Below are 22,679 nucleotides of genomic sequence, written 5' to 3'. Positions count from 1 at the left end.
AGGGACGAGTGGTCCTTGCCACACCTACCTGGCCAGCGTACTCCACGTAGTCCTGCTGTCCAGGATGAGAGCTGACCCTGGAGCTGGAGCTGGCTGTGCCTTGTTCGGTACGACACAGGACGATGGCATACTGGTTCAGGTTCCCGGTCCTCTGCACTGTGACACTGACAGACCCCGCCTTCTCACTGACGTTATAGCTAGGGGCACACAAAAATCAGGCTCTGGAAATCTGTCTCGGGGCCACGAAGAGACCACTCACTCAGTGCTTATCTGTGCTATTCAGTCACAGGAGTCAGGCATTTCAGAGGACAGGCAATTTAGTGCCTTCAAAAAGGTATATAAATGGAGAGAACATGCTTACCAGGGGCAGTCCCAGCCCCTGTGAACAAGGATACTGGTATTGAAGAATGCCACTTACTCACGGCGGAGGAGACTAGAGTCACCAGAACATTTATAACAGGAACTACAAACTTCAGAATTCAGAGCATGGGTGTGTGTGTGTGACAAACAGCCTCTCCCAAGTGGGCAGAGTAGGGAGAAGAGGCCAGGGAGTCCTTCATTATGAAGCTGTGTGGAAGGTTGTTAGGGACGACTCCAGTAGGAACTCACTGAGCCAGATCTGCAGGATGCGTGCAACTGAGCAGCGGTGGTGTCTGAGCTTGAGCCCAGAGGGCAAAGATTTCCTGACAGAGTTTTACAATGTGAGAATCTGAGCAGGGGTCTCAGCCTCACACTGGGATTTGTACTGGATGTGTGAAGGGGCTAGTTCCTCTCAAGATCTTAATTCAAACAGTGAGCCGGTTTGGAAAAGCCACAGGAAAACAGCAGTGACCAAGGCCCCCGATTTCATCAATGAGGGCAGCCATTCAGCCTGTTGTGTGTCTCATTGACTTGAGTGTTCCAGGCAAAACGCCTTTGAGAGAGTGGACCCCGCTGTCAGTCCACCGTGCAGCTCAGTCCATCAGCCTTGCCAACAAAAAGGGATGCCTTGTACTCAGCTTGTTTAACTTTGGAGGTGATGCAATTGGGTAACTAAAAGCAAATCGCAAAACATTACATGTTTTACAGTTGGATCTGATTATTCTGAGTACGTCCAAGAGTGGGGAAGTTATGTCTGGGGCTCCTGGAAGCAAGTTCAGTTGACCTACCCACACCAGAACTGTCAAGAAATTGATGTCTTAGAATAGTGACTCTGAAATGCTAGTCAAAAAACAGTTCACTGTAGAATAATAACCCTAGCTATAATAACCCTAGTTTAACTTAGAAAATCAGCACTATATGTGTCCAGCACCATTATCAAATGGTAACTCTTCTGGGTTCCCTCAATAACTCTCCAATAGATGAGGGAAACATCATAATCCACATATGTGATGGACAGTTCTATGAAATTCAGAGAAATCTTGGAAAAACACAACCTGAAGGTCTCTTTTCTATGTTTTTTTTCCTACAAATTCTATGGGATTATCTTCTATAACTTGAAGATGGAAGCAAAAGTATTCAAGAGAAGCATTGAAGGAGGATGTTTAAGATTACTGGGTTTGGGGTTGGAGAGATGGCTCAGTGTTTAAAACATTGGCTGCTCTTCCAGAGGATCCAAGTTCAATTCCCAGCACCCACATGGCAGCTCACAACTGTCTGTAACTCCAGTTCCAGGGGATCTGACACCCTCACACAGGCATACAAGCAGGCAAAACACCAATCAATGCTCATAAAATAAAAATAAATAAATTACTTTTAAAAAGATTACTAGGTTTAACATCTTATCTTACTGCTTGTGAGCTACATGACCAAGGGCAAGGGACTTAGCCTCTTCTTGTCTCTACTGCTTTGCTACTGTGGAGACAGGAAGAGAATCTCATAATTGCAAGTTGCCAGCAAATAAGATGAATTATGTTGAGAATATAGCACCATACCTGGCATGTACATTATACCATCCAATAAATATGTCATGCAATTATTTTAATGATTGTTATCACTAGCCTCACAACCACCACCAACCCCACCTCGACATCATCACTACCATCACCACCACCACCGTCACTACCATTATCATCAACCATAATGGACCTGCCTTCTGTAGTATTTCATCCTAATTTCCTCTACTTGCTCAATTTATTTCTCAATACACAGTACACAATAAAAATTGTACCTGGTATATTTGAAGCTGATGAGAGACCACTGGATATGGAAGACATTGTCGTTGACCACATTGGGTTTACTGTCTTTCACCAGAAACTGAAAACTGTCCATTAGTTTCTGGATCTTCTCCTCATGCAACACATAATGAATCAACCCCAAGTTCACATCCTCTGTGAGAAAAAAAAAAGAGTCCCAGAATCCCCTGTGAGCTAATGTGGAAGTGTGAAGACACTCTCACAGGTACCAGACCAACGTATCAAGTCTAGTCGTCTAATGGGCCAGAGGAACTGTTTTTCAAAACTGTAACAAGTATAGTAGTCTTAAAAACAAATGATTCTTCTTAGTTTTAAAGCAAAGTCTTGCAATTTCATGTGCAAATGCCTATCTTACAGAAAGCCCCTTCATGCTCTTGGAAAAGGAGAATCTGGACAGAAAGTGCCCGGAGAGTGTGTGTGGAGTGTTGAAGTGTGAATCTGAAAGCTGACAGAGACGAGCCTTTGACCTCATCCTCTATGGAGGAAGGTGTGTGGGAGAGGGAAAGCTGGCTGACAGCAGCAACCCATACACAAGCATGGCTGAGAATGGGGTGGGAAGGGAGCACACAGCACGGACCTTAAGAAGCAGGGTCTCAGTGAGTGCCCAATCACAGCCATCCCCAAAGAGGAGGGACAAGCTTATCCAAAATGGCCTGCTTTATGTTATTCAAAAAGGAAAATGTTTCTATTGAGCAACTTAGAGACATAGAAAGCAGACTTGAACGTCTTGGCTGAAGATGTTTAGAAATAAATGCCATCACCCTTAAAGAATAAAACAATAAACTTCTAAAGATCACAAATCTTTCGGTCTGGCAGCCAGTTTGTTGTTTGTCTTATAAGAAAACGGGAGCAGTCTCTCATACGTCATTTCCAGAAAACCTAGAAACCCAAGGGCAGGGACATGACGAAGATGAAGTTCTCTGGTTCAGAGTGACAGGAAGAAATCAGAAAGAGTAAAGTGTATAAGCTGGGTGGTTAGAAACTAGATGATCCATCCGTAAAAATAGCTGGAAGTGACTGGGGAAGACATGGGAGAGCAACGATCAAGCACGTCCCCTTTCTGGCTCCTAAGAACCCACCCTGGGTGAAGGCAGCTGCGGGTCTGCCTGGCTGCAGCTTGTTTTCCACGTAGCCATGCGTGGGGCCCATGGTGATCTCATAGACAAGCTGTGAGTCCTCTGTGTCTGGGTCCACGGTCAGCAGTTCCTTCTTGGTGATCAGGTTGGTTGCCTGGAATAGAAACCCATTAAATTTAATTCCTGAGGTGGGAATTAAGCTGGAGCAAGACCCTTGGATTCAGATTTAATTCAGTTCCACGATGATTTACTGAGAGCATTTGCTGCACAGAAAACTGCTGGGTGGAAGAGACCATAAGAACGGAAACTATGCCAGCCTCTGCTCTGGAAGTTTTCACAAAGAAAGGCTCCTGAACAAGGTCAATGGGGGAAGAGTTCTGTGGAAATAGGCAGGAGATTTCAGTTTGGCTTTGAAAGAGGATTGGAACCTGGGAGGAATGATATAATGGCTAAGCCTTACACCTTAGGAGAATCACCGAAAATCCTGAAGTTAATTAGGATAAATATACTGTACCCTGATATTACTCAAATACACTAGCCAAACTTGATTTCTTTACCTGTTTACTCAGTCACACAGAGTGAGATCTGAAGCCCATGGAAAGAAAGAGTGGTGAGCAACACTATGTTAGTCAGGGGGTTTAATCGGATGAGAGCAGGGCATTAACTTTTAGATTTTATAAACCAGAAGTCACTGGTGACTTCATTATACATTGATTTATCCAGACAGGGTCTCCTTATGTTATGTAGGCTGGCCTCTAACTGGAGTCCTCCTATACCAGTCTCCCAAGTGCTCAGATTACAGTGATGTGCTACTACACCTGGCCATTGGAAACGTGAATAACTGCTATTGGAATAGAGGAGGGATGGGAAGTAAGTCCAAGCGACGAGAACCTAATCACTCCGATTGAATATTGAGAAAAAAATCAGAGTGTATAAGAACTTACGTGTGTGTGTGTGTGTGTGTGTGCATGCGTGCGTGCGTGCGTGTGTGGGTGTGTATGTGTGTGTGTGTGTGTGTGTGTGTGTGTGTGTGGTGTGTGTGTGTGTGTGTGTGTGTGTGGTGTGTGTGTGTGTGTGTGTGTGTGTGTGTGTGTGTGTGTGGTGGGTGTGTGGGTGGGTATGGTGGGTGGGTATGGTGGGTGTGTGGGTGGGTGTGGTGGGTGTGTGGGTGGGTGTGGAAGCCAGAGATCCACGCCAGGTGTCTTCCTTGATAGTTCTCCATCTTGTTTTGTGAAACAATCTCTTGCTGCTGAACCTGGGCCAGTTAGGCTAGGATGGCTCTCCACTGAGCTCCAGGGGTTGCCTGCCTCTCTGCCTCCAGCACTGAGGTTCTCTGCATGCGCCAGTGTGCCCGACTTTGGACGTGGGAGCTGGGAATCTGAACTGACATCCTCATGCTCTTTATTGACTAAGCCATTTGTTCAACCCCACTGTATTTATTTTAAGAAACCCAACAGTTCAACAGCTAAACACCTATCCATCTCATCAGCTCCGCAAGGATGAAAGGACGTGGCATAAGATGAATATCACTGATCAAGGTTCTGAAACGGGAGGAAGGGATGCAGAGGTGCTGATGCGGATGCGGGTCCAGTGCTGAGTTGCTACCACTTGGCAATGATGAGGTGTACCTTAAAAGGACCTGCTGAGGGCTGGGAGATGGAGGAGGAGGTCTCTGAAGGAGGACTCCTCTGAGGACAATTGCTGACAAAGATAATCTGCTCCTCTCTATCTAGGGCAAGCATTTAATGTTCCTTAAAGTCCATTCTCCCTTCCTCGAAGTTAACAGCTTTAGTTGAGCACCTGCCCGCCCGGCTCCAGACACGATTTCCCAGCCTCCTGTGAAACATCCGTGCTCATCTGACCAATTTCTTGCCAACAGAATGTAAGTGGAAATGACAGATTCAATTTCTGTGTCTCTTCTTTAAAATGAAGTCCCTCACCCTGGATTCTGTGATGAGATCTGGATGTGTATTCAACATCAGACCCTCAGCGATGGGTGGCACCATCACAGCTATAAGGTGTCAGGTACAGTCCTGGCCCACTACTCTCCCATCACATGTCTCCTTTGTTTAACTATTTGGGGGGATCTTTTTGTAGGGTTATATTAAATTATAACAAGCTAAATGATCCTATTAATTTAATCAGTGAAGAATCTTAACCAAGCTTTTGGGTTCTCCCACCTTAGGAAAGCCAGGTCATGAGAGTCGTGGGTGAGCTGCTATTCTATTGCTAAGCAGCTTCATGATGAGGACTTAGCCCACATCGAGCATGGGACAGCGGATATGGCAGATGAGATAGGACTTACCTTGCCGTCCATATACTCCAGCCACTGCAGACCCAGGTTGGTGACAATTCTGGGGGTGCCATCATCCACCGGGATGATGTCCACATGGAACTGCTGAGGTGCTGCGGTCATAATCTGTAAGGGGAGCCAGAAAAACACTCATTATCAACACTGGAGTTTCCTAGACACTGTCCCTAAAATGCTGGAATCCATCAACTCCCAGCACATGTCAGAGACCAAGCACAGGCCAAAAGCTAGCTTTCACCTCTTATCACAACTGGCATGAAGCCTCAGAGAGAAAGATGATTGACAGGGTGAGTCCAACATGGGTGCAGAAACAAAAAGCAAGGTGTCTCCACTCAACCTCAAGGGTGCTCCTGCTATAGAAGTTGGTTTGTGTGTGTTTGCGTGCACATGCACGCACGCATGTGTGTGCGTGCACATGCATGCATGTGTGTTAATATGGGGTCATCCGGCATTGCTTAGGCTGGTCTTGAACTTCTGCACTAAAGTAATCCTCCTGCCTCAAAGCTCCTGATTAGCTGGGACTACATGTATGTGCCATCATGGCTGGGTCCATTATGTCTTCTTCAGGGGATATCATGATGCTGAATTTGGAATAAATGATAAGCATTGCATGTTTTCTCTGATGTAAGGTTCTATATTTTAATGTATACAAATGACATGGGAGTAGAAAGGGGAACCTGAGAGGAGAGGAGCAGGACCTAAACGGAGTGGAAACAAGAGGGGATAACGGAATATATGTCAGTCACATGAAGGCAGAGGGTGGAACTTTGGGACCACTAAGAGGGGGAAGCCAGGCAGGACAGTGGGGCGTATAAACAGAACAAGGTACTATGACACACACATGTGAAAATGCTGTAGAAACTCATTACTTTGTACACTAACTTACAAAATAAATTCAGGAAAAAAACCCTTGCTTAAGATGAAACAATACACAGGTACTTTCTCTCTCAACATCTTGTATTGAAGTTTTCATGAGAGGTTGATGAACAGCATCATTAAAATGCTGGTGGGATCAGCTCAGACAAGGAGGGAAGCTTCTAAGCACAGGGATCTTTTCCTTTCCTTTTCTTTCCCTGTTTTTGTTCCTGTTTGGTTTAAGGACAGTGCTCCCTCTGTGGGTAAGAGGCAGAAGAAATCAAGAATAAAAGCATCTATGGGCCTGAATGGTGAAAGGGAATTTACATTGTCATTCCATCCACAGAGAGAGACCTGTCTATAGACTGCACACGTGAGTCCTAGCCCACGCTCGCTCACTGGTCCTGATTGTGTACCAGCTGCAACACAGGCCAGTGAGATCCCAGCTTTTCAATGTACGATTTACACAATTTCGATTTTTTTTTTTTTAAGCTGACATGGTCCCTCAGAAGGCTTGCTCTGACGGTTAGGTTTTTAAGAGGGTAGCCACTGTTGATGCATCTGGATTTATTTTCCTCCTTTGAAAGTCAAGCTAACCAGGAACAGTGACAGCGAGAGAAAGGAGAAAGTGATAGCCTGCCAGGGATGCCATGGCACGGACAGATGCAGCCAGGCAGAGAAATCCCAAGAGCCACCTACGGATGTGATGACCAGCTGAGTATAACCTTCTGTGTCTCCAAAGGACACAGGATGATCTCCCTCCCAGGAGTATAATTATCCACCAACAGTGTAGGACAGAAACTCACTCTCCAGGACCGAGAAAGACTCTTCCACTGTCCTGGGGGCACCTGGGGGTACAGCAGGTTGTGGGCATACTGTTTACGAACTGCTTCTGTGGAGCCCGACACAGTTGGGTGGGGTATTGGGACGTCCCCAGGCCACCTTCCACCAGAGATGCAGTGACTGCAGGGAGAGTTTGTGGAATAGTGGAGTTCTGTTAGGGACAAAGGACTGAACAAATGGTGCAGAGGCAGTAGATAAGGTCGTGTGTGTGTGTGTGTGTGTGTGTGTGTGTGTGTGTGTGTGTGTGTACGAACATGTAGAACCCAACAGTCAACCTCAAGTGTTGCTCCTCGGTATCTAAGCACTCTGTTTTTTGAGGCAGGGTCTCTCCCTGGAACCTGGGGATTGTTAGTTAGAATAGAATGGCTCCGGGGATGAGCCTGTCTGTCTCTACCTCCCCAGTGCTGGCTCCCACCACCACACCCAGCTTTTTACTTGGGTTCTGGAGACTGAATGCAGATTCTCACAACCACACAGAGAACACATTGAAATTGAGCCATCTCCCCAGCTCCTTCCTCCTCAGTCTTGGAGGAAGGAAAGCTGGGAAGTTGCTCAGCCTCAACAGCAAGGCATCTTATTATAGAATCCAGGGGCTGATCCGGAAATGATGACGATGAGGATGAATGCAGCTACAGATGCTCTGATGTTTCTGTGGGCCTGCCATGGGGCAGAGGGCCTTATGTACAGGAGGAGGAGAGGCACTAACTCCATTTTACAGATTGAGAAGTCGAGGCTATCAAAAGGAACATGACTCACAAAGTCACTCACTCAGCTAAGAAGTGGCAGAGCCAGGACTCAAGATTTCTGTGTCTCCTGTACACAAAAGCCCCTCTAAATCCTCTGGTTGGAGAGGAGTCTTATTCCAAAAAGAGAAAGAGAATATAGAACTACATGATATTGTAGGAATACCAGAGGGAAGAAAAAATGAAGAATAACATTAATAATCACCATGTCTTGCTAGGGGCTCACTAGTTACCAGCAGTGTCAAACACTTTATTAGGATTGTCCCTTTTGGTGTCTAGATAAAGCACCAGAAGCTGGCCATCATTACTGTGCCCATTTTATAGATGAAAAACAAGATTTAAGCGAAAGCACTTGGCCAGAGCCAATACACTTAACATGAATGGAATAAGAACTCAGAGCTGTGCGGTGTGCAACGATCCCCACGTAGCCTCTGACAGGCTCTGCTGGGCCTCTTCCTCCACCACCTCACCTCTTTTCCTCCCTCCTCAATGACAAAGAAGGGGTTGGTCCCATCAGAAACGGTGAAGGCAAACCGGTCTTTGAGGGAGTTGCTGCCGTCGTGGCTGTAGCTGACCCGGTTCTGGTAGATGTCTTCCATGGTGAAGGAGGAGGTGAGCTGGAAAGGCTGCCCCCTGGCCGTCCTCTGGATGGTGCCGTGGCGTGGGGGCTGCACAATGGTGAATGTGATAGACTGGGCCTGCCCAAGGGAGAACGGCAAGAGGCAAGGTCACAGAGTGAGTGGTGGCCGGGAGCTGGTAAAGGAAACAGAGGCTAAAGCCATCCAATACAGCCTGCGTTTTCTTTATAGACACAACGAAGCTAGTGAGGGAAAGCACCTTCTCTACTGCAACTGGACTTACACCTTACAGCCTTCGTCCGAACAGAGCGTTTTCATTCGCTCTCCTCAGGCCTCATGGCACAGGCTGGACTACAGGGCAACGGGAAGGCTGGGGCTGCCTCTTCTTAGTGCCCCTTGGGCACTGGATTCCAGCCTCCTGGCCTCAGGATCTAAAGGCACTAGAGCCCGGCACCATCTCCTCTGCCTGGAGAGTGAATTCTCCCAGGGAACTGCATAGCTTGCCCTTACACTGATGTCTCTGTTCAGACAGCATCCCCTTAAAGATGTTCCCTGGTTCCTCTGCCTAAAATAGCACACCCACCAATCTTGATCTCACTTAATGCTGACCATGCCTGACTGACCCTCTCTCCCTCTCTCCCTTTCTTTCTTCAACCCTTCCTTCCTTCCTTCCTTCCTTCCTTCCTTCCTTCCTTCCTTCCTTCCTTCCTTCCTTCCTTCTTTTCTCCCTTCCTTCCTTTCTTCCTTCCTTCCTTCCTTCCTTCCTTCCTTCCTTCCTTCATTCCTTCCCTTCCCTACCCCAATCAAAAAGGTTGTAAATTCCTGTCACATTTTCTGTTTTCTTCACAACTATATCTTCAGCATCTACAGAGGAGTCTACAACCCAGTAGGCAATGCACATTCCATGAAAGCACGGCTCTGTGAGTGAAGCCTGGGTACAGAGAAGGGGGCCCACGGACCTACAGGCACAGCAGTGGACTTCGTGCAAGCCCAGTCAAGTCCACACGCTAAATACTCGGCCTGGGCAACATCGTGAGAGGAGAGCTGAGCCTCAATATGCCTTCTTTTTTTTTTTTTTTTTTTTTTTCTGGACAAAGAGTCTTCTTAGAGTTTGCTCAAGTTGTGATGACCACTAACCATGAAAAAAAGTCTGGGTGCCAGAGGTACAATGGAAGGGAGGTGCAGAGAGGCACAAAGTACCTCCACTTAGAGACAGCACATGGTTTGGGCGGAGCGCCACCTACCTTATTCTCTAGGACTCACAACAAAATCAGCATGTCAAGAGTTGTTATGTGCAAGCTGAGGTGAGAATGAATTACTGAGGAGTTCGGGATGAACTGAAAAGCAGTTTGAACTCCAATTTGATTTTTCCCAGAAGGCCAAGGTGTCTTCTGTTTTGGACCTCCCTTGTCACAACTCCCAGGATGCACCACAAATCAGCACCTGCCCCCAACTCTACTTGGGCTCAGTCTGAGAGACCAGGGAAGCCACATACCTCTGTGTCCGTATCCATTGCCTTCAGCTCAAACTCTGTGATGGTCTTCCTCACGCCCTCCTGCACATGCATGCCCCGGTTCTGCACCAGGGGCAGGGAATCATGCACAGGGTGAAGAGTGATATGGAAGGTCTGTGTCACCTACAACAGTAACATGTGGGTGGTCGCCGGTCCCCAGTACCACCCTCGCCTCAGCCCTTGCCACGCCTCCCTCCCAAGGAGCCCTGGCACGAATCCTCTTGAGCTCAAGCCCAAGGCTGTCAGGGGCTGCGCCTGGGCTGTGACTAAGAACAGAGGATCATGCCGATCTCCAGTCTGTCTGCCCATTCCTCTCAACACAGAAAACTCGGAATCGAACCCCACTCAAGGGTGGGTGACAGGGCCTCTTACCTCATGCCTGCCATCAGATAGCACAAAGGTGAAGGCATCTGACTGCCTCACAGTCTTACGAGAATGGACATACTGGACACTTTGTGAAATCAGGTCAGCTTGAGTAAAGGAACTAATCTGGACACCTAATGAGAGGAGAAGAGAGAAACAGGAGAGGCATCAAGACACTAGCCATCCCTCCAGGCAGGGAGATGCCAGACTCTCCTGCAGAGTCTTCTGTATTTTACACACAGCGTCCATGCTCTGTCCTTGAAGACCTGTGTAGTTCCTAGACCTTTTATCTACAACGACACATGCTCTTTGGTAGTATATGCTAACTTGACTGCCGAGGTTTTGCTTGCATGGCTACAGGAGGTGCTCACTAAGTGTTCCTTCCCTTTCTTGTATGCAGCTAAAAATCTCTGAATGGTTTAGGAGTGACTGCTTTCCTGTTCAAACTCTGCTCTCTTAAGTTTTACACTCCCCCATGACTTCACAATCCTTTCTGAATCTCTGCCCTAATTCTTAATGTTGTGTGATGAGTCGCCTTGGACCATTGTAGTTACAAGGTTCAACTATACAGAGTCTGTCTCTGGGATTGGGGAACCATCCCAGTGTCTTTCAAGGTCCCTTTCGACTTTCAGGTATGTGTTCCTAGCTTCTCATGCTATTTTCGCCAGGCAGGTAGTGATAAGATTTACTGCATGACTTTTGGGTTTGAACAGTCATCCTATGTCCACTGACCTTGACCTAGAGAACAGTATTCTTTAAGAACATGCCACAGAAAAAGAAATCATTATTTAAAAATTTAAGCAATTTTAAAAAATGATGTTATTCTTCAAACACATATTAGCTCTGTTTTTTTAAATCCTCCAAATTTAGCAAAAACAGTCCAGAATCCTTATTTGAATCTTAGAGCTACAGCGATTTATACTCAAGCATCAATCAAAGCTAAAACACACTGGGCTGAAATAGCACGTGGGAAGTAGCTGGGAGATCAGGAGTTCAAGGTCATCATCAGCAACATAGTGAGTTTCAGGCCAGCCTTGACTATACAAGAGAAAACAAAACAAAACAAAGGTTGAAATAAAGGTGGAAGTGTAGCTCAGTGGTGGAGTACTTGCCTAGCATGCATAAGGCCCTGTGTTTGAGCCTCTGCACAGTAAGAAAAATGAGAGACAGAGATGTAATCTTGCCTTTCTGATTTGGGGCAGTGAGCTACTGATCTCTTTAATTTAGTCTTTTATTCTGGCCTTGACATTCCTAGGAATTATTATTTTTCACTGTTAATCCTGGTAAAACCAGTGTTATTTTACAATGATTTTTGCTTTGACTGCTATATATTCTAGTGTGATGTCAGTATCCCAGGCTATGCCTTTAAGGTAAAAAAAAAAAAAAAAAAAAAAAAATCAACTCACGGGGCTTTCATTTCATTTGCGTCTTTATCATCTGAAATTTGTCACCCAGGCACAAGAGCCTTCTGACTACTGGGGCATTAATTTTCTGATGAGGCATTTTATATTTCTGCACTTGCTACATCAGTTCCTGATAGGGAAGAAATGCAGCCCCTGGTGTTGCAGCTTTGTCTTACAGCTGGACAGAAATCTACACCATTCTTTAAAAATTTAATAACTTCAGGGGTTGGAGAGATGGCTCCATAGCTTAGCACACTGGCTGTACAAGTCTGAAGATCTGAGTTTGGGTGCCCATCACTCATGTCTGAGTCCAGCATGGTGGCACATATCTATGCCTAGGGTAGAGAGGTATGGAGACAGGTGGATCACTGACACTCACTGACCAGTTAGCCTAGCTGAATCAATGAGCTCAATGCTCAGTGAGAGACCCTGCCTCAAAAAATAAGGTGAAGAGCCATCAAGGAAGACGTGTGAGCTTTGGCCTCTGCACACACATGCAAGAAAGAGTACCTGCATGCATATGCACACACAGAAACAAGTACACACACACACACACACACACACACACACACACACACACACACCTCACAGGCATATACACAGACACAATGTTAAAACTTCAGATGGACTACGCTGAGGAATTTAAATCTCTTCTCTCTGTTGTGGATCTATTTTTACAGAAAAAGATAAACATTTAGACTCTTAAACAACTGCCTGATCCCTTTATGAATCACAGCTTGATGATGGCTGATTAAGATTATGGCTTATTCTTGTTGGGAATTAGGCTATGGGCTTTGGGATTGAAACTTTTTCCCTTTTTCTTTTAAAATATTTTTATTGAGTTAACTTATGGATAATTTTAACATTGTTATTAGAACTGGCTCACAATGAATTGCACACATTTGAAGGTTCCAATGAGAACACCTGAAAGTAGTGAACGTGTCCATCACTCCAAAAGTAGTCACACTGACATCCCATAATCCTTCCACGCTGCCATCTCTACTCCATCCTCATCTCAAGCAATCATGAACTGCTCCTATTACTGCACATTAGCTGGTGTTCTCCCCTTCTGCATAAATAGAGTGTGCACCCCTTTGTACCTGCTTGCCTTCACTTAACCTAGCCATGTTGCAGTTTGCTATGCATTGATAGTTTAGTTCTGCGCTGTGAATGTGGTACAGCTGATAACGTGCCTGTTGTACAAGCACGAGGGACTGAGTTCGTGCCTTTATGACGTCACATACCAAGTGACACATATCAAGTACCCCAGAGCTGCAGGGTTGAGGATTGGAGACAGGTAGATTCCTGAACCTCACTGGCCAGCCAGTCTAGCTGAATTTCGGAACTTCGGTTTAGTAAGAGACCTTATCTCAAAAATGAGGTGGAAAGTGACTCAGAAAGGTGCTTGATGTCAACTTCTAGCCTCCACTCACATATGCCCATACCCACACAAACATGTACCAATGTTATCCCCTCAAAATATTCATTCTTCTTATTCTACCAAGTGGATATGCCATAATTTGCTTCTGTACGCACCCACCGATGGGTGTTTGGATTACTTCTAGTTTGGGGCTATTACAAACAAGGCTACTGTGACTACTTGTGTTCTTGACTGTGTATGGATATCAGTTTTCACTCTGCTTGGATAAATCTCTAGTGGTGGAATGTTCTGGAATACATGCCAGGCATGTATTTAGGAAACCACCACAAACACACCTTTCCAAAGCAGGAAAGCCTCTTTCCATTCTTAGAAGCAGAGTTGGAGAGTCTGGTCTACACCTGACTTTCCCAGTTGAACCTGGGGAACATAGGTATCTTCTGTGGGCGGAAAACTACTTCCGAGTTGCTTAGTGATGTGGGATTTCTACCTGGTAACAGCTCTAAGAGGTCAGGGTGGGAAAGCACCTCCGTTTAAAATACAACTGACTTATGTAATTAAGAAGCCATGTCATCTACCCAAGGTCACACGGCTGGAAGAGGGCAATGTTGGGGCTGGACCCCAAGAGAGCTCATTTCTGGCCGAGCTCTCGGTTCTTACTGAAAGAGTCACCTGGACATCTGGGATTTCACCCTTATTCATAAAAGTTTCAGGATAAAAGTAGTGTGTGTCTACTAAAGAATATATATTTAAAAAAAAACATGGAAAAGTAGGAATCACACATGACATTCATAAGTCTACCACTGAAATGGTACTGTGGTAATATATTTTAATTGTCCTTCAAGTATACTTCATGGATCATAGCCTCATTCTTTTCTGAACTATTGGGCTTGATGGGGTTAAATATTATTTAAATGATGCCCATGCTTACTTGCCAGAGAACAAAGAACTGTGGGTAGAACATGAACTTTAAGAATACACGGGTTTGTGTGTGTGCGGGCATGTACGCACACATGTGTTTCTCCATAATGTATATCTGGAAGAGGACCTGACAAACCATAGCCACCCAGTGTATGGTGAACACAATTTACTCTGTCACTATCCCTTACTTCTAGCAGGTTCTACTGAATAGATTCTCGGTCTCTGTATACCTTTTGTTTTCAGAAGTTTAGCCTTTTTTTAATTGGGTGTTGGAAGAGGCCAGTTACTCACTTGTCAGCAAGAAGGTTTTTTTTTTTTTTTTTTTTTTTTTTCTGAAAGCACAGTCCCCTCCTGGCTGTCACAGCAGGTAGCTGTTGTTTGAAATACTTGAAGGCTTTTAATCCCATTGAAGGTGTTTTCAGTCACCAACCTGCTGGTTAAACTATGTATCTGGCAGTATGACAAGAGACCCATATTAACCCTGTCAGTTTTCCCAATTCTCCCGGAAGACCCACACATTAGAGAAAGCCGGGTCCAGGTCAGGGAAGTGGGTGGCGGGAAGCATCTTTGGAAAAATTGCCTTCATAAAGGGATGCTGGGTGCTGCTGCTGGCCGCCTGCATTCAGCCCAGCAGTAGGGGGTCCTGTCATACCGTGTCCACCTCAGCTCTGCTGGGGGGATGGGAACCTCTCTACTTCCTGGCTTCTGAGTCCCCCCCACAGCATCTTGATTTAGGCTCCACTGTGTGTCCCCCTCATTTAAATCACGTGTAGAAACCTCAACGTTTAGTACTGCAAAGTAGTTCTGTGGAGACAGGGTCCACACATGTGCAGTTAGAGAGCAAGAGGCTGGTAAGGTGGGATCTGACTCAGCGTGGCTAGTGTCAGAAGTAAGGGAGTCAGGGTGTAGACAGATGGGGGGCACAGCATGGGGACACGGAGACATTGGCATGACAAGGAGAGAGGCCTGCGCAGATCCTCTGCTACCCTAACTCAACCCTTCCAACAACCTGCACCTTGAACTGCCAGGTGGGAGAAAAGATGCTTCCACTGTTCACACTACCCAGTCTGTGACACCGATAACCTTGACACACCAGCGTGCCTCTTTTCTAGGAGAGCCCAACCTAAGAACAGGCGTATCCTGTCACAGCACAGAGAGGCTGTGTTGGTAAAGTATCACTTCTGAGGAGTCGCCCTCACACAACCTCACCCTCTCACTGAGGATTCTCCATCCTCTGGGCTCCCACTGGCTTCTGCCGGGTTCCTGTTACAACTCCTGAAAACACATCTGGGCATATATGTCCCCAGTTTCAAAAGATTCATTTATTTTTGTCAAATCCATTCAATGAATACTGGTTTAAGGGAGGAAGTTTCCTCATATTTTTTGTGTACACACACACACACACACACAATGGTAATTGGAACCTCAAGAGGATATGCGTGTTGTCTTGGTTAGGATCTTTATGGCTGTGGTGAAACACCATGAACAAACACAGTGAGAAAAGGGTTTATTCCACCTTGTAAATCACAACCCATTGTCAAGAGAAGCCAGGGCCTGAACCTGGAGGCAGGGACTGAGCGGCGGTCACCAAGAAACATGGCGTACTGACTTGTTCCTCATGGCTTGCTCCATTGGCTTTCTTAGATCTTCCAGGACGACAGGCCCTGAGGTGGCCCCATCCCCTGCAGACTGGGCCTTCCCACATCCATCCTATTAATCAAGAAAATGGCCCACAAGCTCGCCCACACACCAATCTAGTGGCAGTTTCTCAACTGAGGCTCCCTCTTCTCAAATGACTGCAGCTTGTGTCAAGCAGATGGGAATCTGACCGGGAAAGTGTGAGCCCAAGGCTCACATATTGGAAGCTTGATCCTCCATGGAGTGGTATTAGAAAGTGTGGCACCTTTAAGAGGTGGAGCCTGCTATGAGGAGATCAGATCACGGGAAGTGCTGTCCTTGGTAGCCACTCATGCTGGTCCTGTAAGAGTGTCTTGTTACCAAGAGAGCAAGATTGGCCCCGTCTTGGTCTCTGGATTCCTGTCTCACCACACAGTCTCTCTCTTTCATACATGTCCTTTACATGTTACCGCCCACCATGTTGTGGCACTGCCAACAGAGTCCTTACAAAGAATCTTAGATAATGGGGCTGCCTAGTCTGGTATTTTATTTTTCCAAACTGTGAGCTAATTAAGCACCCAGCCTCGGGTACTTGTTATAGTAACAGGAAGTGTACTAATATAATCCTCTCTCTCTCTCTCTCTCTCTCTCTCTCTCTCTCTCTCTCTCTCTCTCTCTCTGTGTGTGTGTGTGTGTGTGTATGTGTAGATATGTGTGGATCACAGAGGTTAATGTGGTATATCTTCCTCAGTTGTTCTCATCAATTTTCAAAGAAAGATTATTGGTTGCTATTTTATGCATATGGATGTTTTGCCTCTATGCATGTCTGGGCACCACAGGTGTGCAGTACCTCTAGAGGCCAAAAGAGGGCATCACACCCTCTGGGCCTGAAGTTACAAATGGTTGTTAGCTGCCATGTGGGTGCTGGGAACCAACCCCCAGGTTCTCTGTACCAACAGCAAGTCCTTTTAACTGTTGATCTGTTTCTCTAGGCTCTCTTTTCATTTTCTGAAACAGGGTTCCCCCGTGAAGCTGAGGTTCACCCACTGGCTCTCCTGTCTAAACACCAAGGCCCCCGGGAATTATTGCTGTCTTCTTGGTGCTAACTTTACCGATATGCACTACTGTGCCGGATTTTATGTGGACACTGAGGATCTGAATTCAGGTCCTGTGATGAGCGACAAGCACTTTACAGAGTTATCTCCCCAGCTCCACAAGCTGCTTTTGAAGGAAACTCATACTTCAGCTCCATCCCTGAGAGCCTTTTATCCTTGGGTCCAGGTAGGGGCTGGATGTGATGATTTTTAAACACATCCTCGGGACTGTGACATTCAGTCGGAGCAGGGGACTGCTGATGTAACAGAAAAGTAGAAGGAAAACCACAAAGCCTTCATCAAATTCTTTGACGTTTCCTTTCTGCTCTGAAGAGCCACATAAGCTAGAGGAAGTCATACAACATAGAACCTTAGTGTATCTTCTATTATTCTTTGACTTCTCTAAAACTGGAATGGTACAGCCATGCCAGAGGATGCAAAGAAAATGGTGGAGGGTGAGATCATCTACTTGAGTTTGTTTGCCTTGTAGAATGGTGGCCATGTCTGAAGCCACATGAATTATGCAATGTTTTTAATAAGAGAAATTGAGCAAGCACACTAGTGAGTGAACTATTTCTCTATTATAAATAAAAACAACACTTCCGATGGTACTTACTACCCTGTGCAGAACAACTGACAACGAGTAGTTAACGCCCTGCGGACAGGTCCCCTCACTGCAGTTTTACCAGATAAGAGAGTGCACATGAAGAACAGACTTGGTGCAACTATCAAGTATTGAGGCATGAGAAATCTGAGCAGTCTGATCAGACATGCACAGACAACTGGCTTTAATCTACCCAGCTGTTGTCTCAGCCTAGGGGCTATCCTGACCTGAGACAGAGCATCCGAGCCTGCCCTGAGCACCTCTGTTCTCTTCTTTATCCTAATTCTCATGCCCAGTGTTACCCGTGTAAGCAGGGTAGGCTCTCATGATGTGGTTCATCCATTCTGAAATCTGGTTGGGGTGATACTCTCCAGGAAAAATGCTACTTCCATGAGCATGCTCAGAAATGAATTTAAAAAGCTGAGAACACAGCACCGTAATGAATTGAGGTGGGGAAAGGGAAGAGATGTGTGTTTAAAAGGTAGTTCATGGTGTTTTTGCTTTTTTGGGTTTTTTTTTTTGTAGTCATGGGGTGGCGGCGGCGGGTGGGGTGGGGCAGGCGGGGGGGGGGGGGAGAGGTGGCTGAAGCTCCACTGAGAAGGGAGGCTTTGGAAGCAAGCTCCGGGCAAAAAGCAGCAAGTTATGGCAACACTGTGGTAAGTGAACTTTTAGTGCTGGACCCTTCCCTGTGGGCTCACAACAGCCAGAGGATCTCAACAATGGAATCCACCCTGCATCAAATAATACTTGAGCCTAAAAGGGCCAACAGTGCATTTGGTAACAAAGAGGAGGCTTCAAGCGATTAGTGAACACACCAGGGTAGAGAACTATTCCATTGCTCCGTTTAAGATTTGAGGTCAAAGAGGTCCCTTGAGGTAAGCATGCAGCTCTCAGAATGGTGGAAAAATACATGTTTCTAGAAAGCTTGGGGGAATGAGCCTACTCATGGACCATTCACAGAGGCTAAGTGGAACTAGGCTCTGTGAACAACACGTCTCTTCAGTCAATGCCTCAAGCAGAATCAAGATGCTTCAGTGCTTATGGACAGATAGACCTGCCTTTGGTCTTCCCGGGCAGTAGTTCTGTGGACCCGGAGTCAAACTCCACCCTTGCTAAGCAAGATGCTATCACCTGGAAAGCTCAGCTGAGTCTCGGGTTGGGTACCTAGTGGCTCTGACAGGAAACCAAGGCCACTGTGACAGCCTTGCCTGTTACCGTAAGTGCTGGGGACCCATCAGCAGAGGGCCTTTCACTGGCCCCTGAATGCCTTTTGGAGTTCTCAGTCTTTGAGGGATTTCTCTTGGTTTGGCCAAGAAAGCAGTACCTCACTTCAATTTTGAGAATGTGCCTGCAAGGGAATCCAGCAGGATTCCGTAAAGTATGCTGGAAACAGCAGCCACCCACAGCTCCTGAAGTCCTCGGAGGAAACTGAAATCATTAAGGGGTCAAGATCTGTGTGTTCTGTTGCCTGCTGGAGCCACAGCACTATCAATACACTCTAGGGGGGAGTAAAATTAAAATCAAGACAGGGGTACAGATTTTGGTTTGGATGTCACAGTTCCTCATTAATAGCAATATAGGAGTCTTATGCATAATAATTATTTGGTTAAGTAAAGATCCACTTCATTGCAAGACATATAAATGGCCCTCCATCTCTGTCCTCTAACGGCTTGTTTAGCTACCACTACCCCTCCCAGTATTTGAGTCAGTGTGACTACTTACACCTCAGGAGTGACAAGCTCGTGGTCCCTGGGTCTTGCCATGCTAGAGAGAGCTATATTCTAACACTGTTCCGCCCTAGCTGAAAATATTAGCAACTGGGGGCCCAGAAAGAGGCTCTATTCGCCTCCATCTCTCAGCTGTGTGTGGCTGTCCTCACACAAAAGTGATGTTTGTCCATCCTGTAGTCCTACTAAAACACATAGTACATGGGATCTGAGCCCCTGGCTCTCTTCCTTATACAGCAGGCCAACTACAGCAGTCACCATGAACCAGAGACGGCGCTACCTCCCATCTCAAGCCTCTGGATCATTCTATGACAGAAAATAGATTTCTTGCTCTCTGGTTTTGTTGTTTTTTGTCCTGGTATCTTAGCTTCTTCCCTAGTTGGTACTACTCTTGATTCTAATTTCCCAAGAGACAGAAAGTCATCAGGGCATAGGGGAGAAGGGAAAGCCCATGGCGAGGGTGAGAGGGTGGTCTTCTAACCTGAATCAGTTCCAAGGGCACTGGACTCCCAGCCTTGCCCCTCGGCAGTGGGAGGAGGCTCCTGTCCACCTTCTGCACAGTTCACAAAGGGGGAAGCAAGAGGCTCTACAGAACTCTTGACTGTGTTAGGATCACAATCTGATCAGCTGACATCAGACCTCACGGCTGTCTGGTGATAAGTCCACTTTATGTGAGCCAGCAAGAGGGACCAGCACATACTGGAGGCCAGTGCTTGCTCCAGGAGGCCTCAGTACCTGCAGTAAAGAGGCACACCTAAATGTGCTTACAAGTTGCTCTGCTCTTGGGAAGAGTTGGCCCTGTCCCAACTCCAGATCCTGGTAGACTCCGGTCCCCCTCGTGGGACGAATACTCTCATCTAAGTTGTAGCTAACTGTGTTGGGAGGAGATGAGGTAATCTCCATGTGCTTCTTCCAAGGGGACCTTGGGTATTCAAAAAGAATCAAATACAGGATGCTCTAACTGGAGAGCGGGGAGGGTACAGGGAAAGAGGATCCTGGCTAAATGCAAGAAAGAGGGCTTGGTCTTGGTTTAGAGAGAGGGCAGGGTGGGGAATCCTTGATTTTTGACAATGAAGAGGGAACCTCAGTGGTGAGGAGGACTGAGGCTTGATGTTCCCATCTACAGTTTAGTGTTACCGGAAAGGCGTAGATTAAGAAATGCTGGTGGGTCAGAAGACGGCATGGATCAGGAAGTTAAGTCAGTCTGTAAGAGCTGGCAAAGCAACATCCTAGGTGAGATACCTAGGGGTACCTCCTGGTATCTCCTGAAACAGATACAGCTTGGTCTTAGCAGAACTGAAGCCCGAGAACTGTGAAAGAAAAAAAAAGAAATTGCACGCAGCCCCACCCTATAGGACTCTGAACCAGCGTGGGGTCAGAGGAGGGAGAGCAGAGGCTGGGACCGACCAGTAGGTAGGCACCTGCAGAGGCTTAGGTGAAGCTTGGGGCCTTTTTCAATCTGTTCTCTCACCGTTGCCTAACTCCACAGCCAAGAGCCTGCCCTTTCATCTCTACAGAGATACAATCAGCAACCTGACAGAATTCTGGCAGAAGCAATTAGCTTATGAATTAGTTATTAAATATCTCACACAGCCAAGGTATAGCGGGAGCTAATCTGCATATTTCCCGCAGGAACTTTGGGACAAAAGGGAAGGCCACCTGCTTTAATTTGCCAGCCTGCTCATTCCCTTCTGGACCACCCTTCCACATAGGTTTGGGCCCCCTCTCTCCTGCCACCTGGGACCAAGCAAGGGCTCCTCTCTCAACCTTTCCCCTCTACCCGTTAAAGCGCACTGGCCTCCTTGCTGAGCCTTGAGTGTGATGTGCCTGGCTGAGCCCACTCCAAGATATTGACATTTGCTCATTCCTCTGCCAAATCTTCTTTTCTTACTCATCAGCATGGCCAATTCCTTCTCCGCCTTCACCTTTCCTCAAATGCCATCCCATTGTTAGGGAGGCCTTCCCTGCTTCCCTCCGGCACCTCTGAATACTCATTTCATCCCTAGCATCCCTAACGATCATTTATCTGTGACATAGATTCACTTGCTTGTCCGCTTATGCCTGACTCTGCATGAGAAAGTGAGTCTGGAAGGTCAACCATGTCCCCTGACTTGATGTTTTCCATGGAATGAAGAATCTGTAATATAAAATCCAAGGAAATCCCAAGAAGACCTAACTCTTTCGAGCTGTCACTGCCTCTAAGAAGTGGCGGCAATTCTACCTTTAGATTTACCCAGTGAGTCTCTGGTGCCCCCCACATCATACAGCTGCCGAGTTCCACAGCCTCTCCCCTGAAACTCCTCCCCTCTTCTCTGTCTCTCCGTCACCCACTTCGCCTGAGTGAACACTTGAAAGGTCCCAGGAAGTTGCTCCCATATTCTCCCTTTGCTACAGTCATAACTGCCTCTCCAGGTGAAGCCCCATTGCCTTCCACTGGCCCAGTGTGGAATCTTCCCTACCATGCCCCGTCTCCCTTCTCCTCCCCCATTTCATTCCGTTAGCTACTTTACTTCCTTCCCTGCTCGACAGTCTACAGCGATCCTTTATTGTTTCTGTTGAACAGAGACTATTCACCTCAGCTTGGAGGACTCCTCATAGCATCACCATGTTCCCACCAGTTCTGTCTCCTACTGTTCTCTGGCTAGGCTCATAAGGTCCACGTAGCATGTATTCGTTTGTTTATACCTTTTCCACCTCTGAAAGGAGTATAAATCTAACTTCCCTGAACTCTGACATCCAAGGGTACACCTAGGCCCCTGAACTCTGCCTTTCAAGGGCATAGGTAAGCCCCTGAATTCTGCCTTCCAAGGGCATACCTAGGCCCCTGAACTCTGACTTCCAAGGGCATAGCTAAGCCCACCTCAGTGCGCCTTTTTGCTCAATGTAGACTTCCCGGTTTTTGAACTCCTTCAACTCCAGGTCTACATGTCTTCCCTGAGTTACTGGTATCTAGGGAGGTTCCTTATCCCACCCAGTGGAGAAACCCAGGTGGTGAGGATGAATTGTGTTCATCATTGCTTCCTAAGTAGTGGCTGAACACAGTCTGCTCAGTATACATTCTCCTTCACCATGTGTTGAATTCAGTCTTTCCCCCCCTGGTGCTGGGGACTGAATCCAAGGTCTTGTGTATGCTAAATGCACATCAGATCACATAACATAAATAACCACTGACTTACACTCTCAGCTGAGGTGACTATTTAAACACAGGACATTACACTGTGTGTGCATTGCAGTCAAGGTAATGTAAAAGACCAGAGGGGTATGGTTTACTCTAGAGAGGTTGACTATCTAGCCAGATAAGAGTACTTACATGAAATTATGGTTTCTTTGTGGATCTGAGGGTCATATTCACGGTTTTATTCATATTAATGTTATACCTACCTCCAAGGAGTTATTTCCTTACTCCAAATTGTCATTTTTTTCTAATTTATTTTTACTAACTATTATAAAGTGCTCAATGTATACTAAATACAATGTAC

At 46.4% G+C, this 22,679-nt stretch overlaps 1 protein-coding gene across 1 annotated transcript in view; it reads right to left on the bottom strand.

Moving 5' to 3' along the window:
* Fras1 (Fraser extracellular matrix complex subunit 1) overlaps window positions 1–22,679 on the bottom strand; it is a 337,326-nt gene that overhangs the window by 50,527 nt on the left and 264,120 nt on the right. The window contains exons 47-53 of the mRNA XM_037208856.1: window positions 10,466–10,590; window positions 10,076–10,216; window positions 8,473–8,700; window positions 5,556–5,669; window positions 3,254–3,404; window positions 2,150–2,309; window positions 29–197 (exon numbers count right to left, since the gene is read on the bottom strand). Coding sequence (XP_037064751.1) covers window positions 29–197; window positions 2,150–2,309; window positions 3,254–3,404; window positions 5,556–5,669; window positions 8,473–8,700; window positions 10,076–10,216; window positions 10,466–10,590 — 1,088 coding nt within the window. The remainder of the gene's footprint in view (window positions 1–28; window positions 198–2,149; window positions 2,310–3,253; window positions 3,405–5,555; window positions 5,670–8,472; window positions 8,701–10,075; window positions 10,217–10,465; window positions 10,591–22,679) is intronic.

This window comes from Peromyscus leucopus, chromosome 10, assembly GCF_004664715.2.
Source record: "Peromyscus leucopus breed LL Stock chromosome 10, UCI_PerLeu_2.1, whole genome shotgun sequence".
Taxonomy (NCBI): domain Eukaryota; kingdom Metazoa; phylum Chordata; class Mammalia; order Rodentia; family Cricetidae; genus Peromyscus; species Peromyscus leucopus.
The sequence above is the reverse complement of the archived record's forward strand: the minus strand, read 5'-3'. Positions and strand labels throughout refer to the sequence as shown.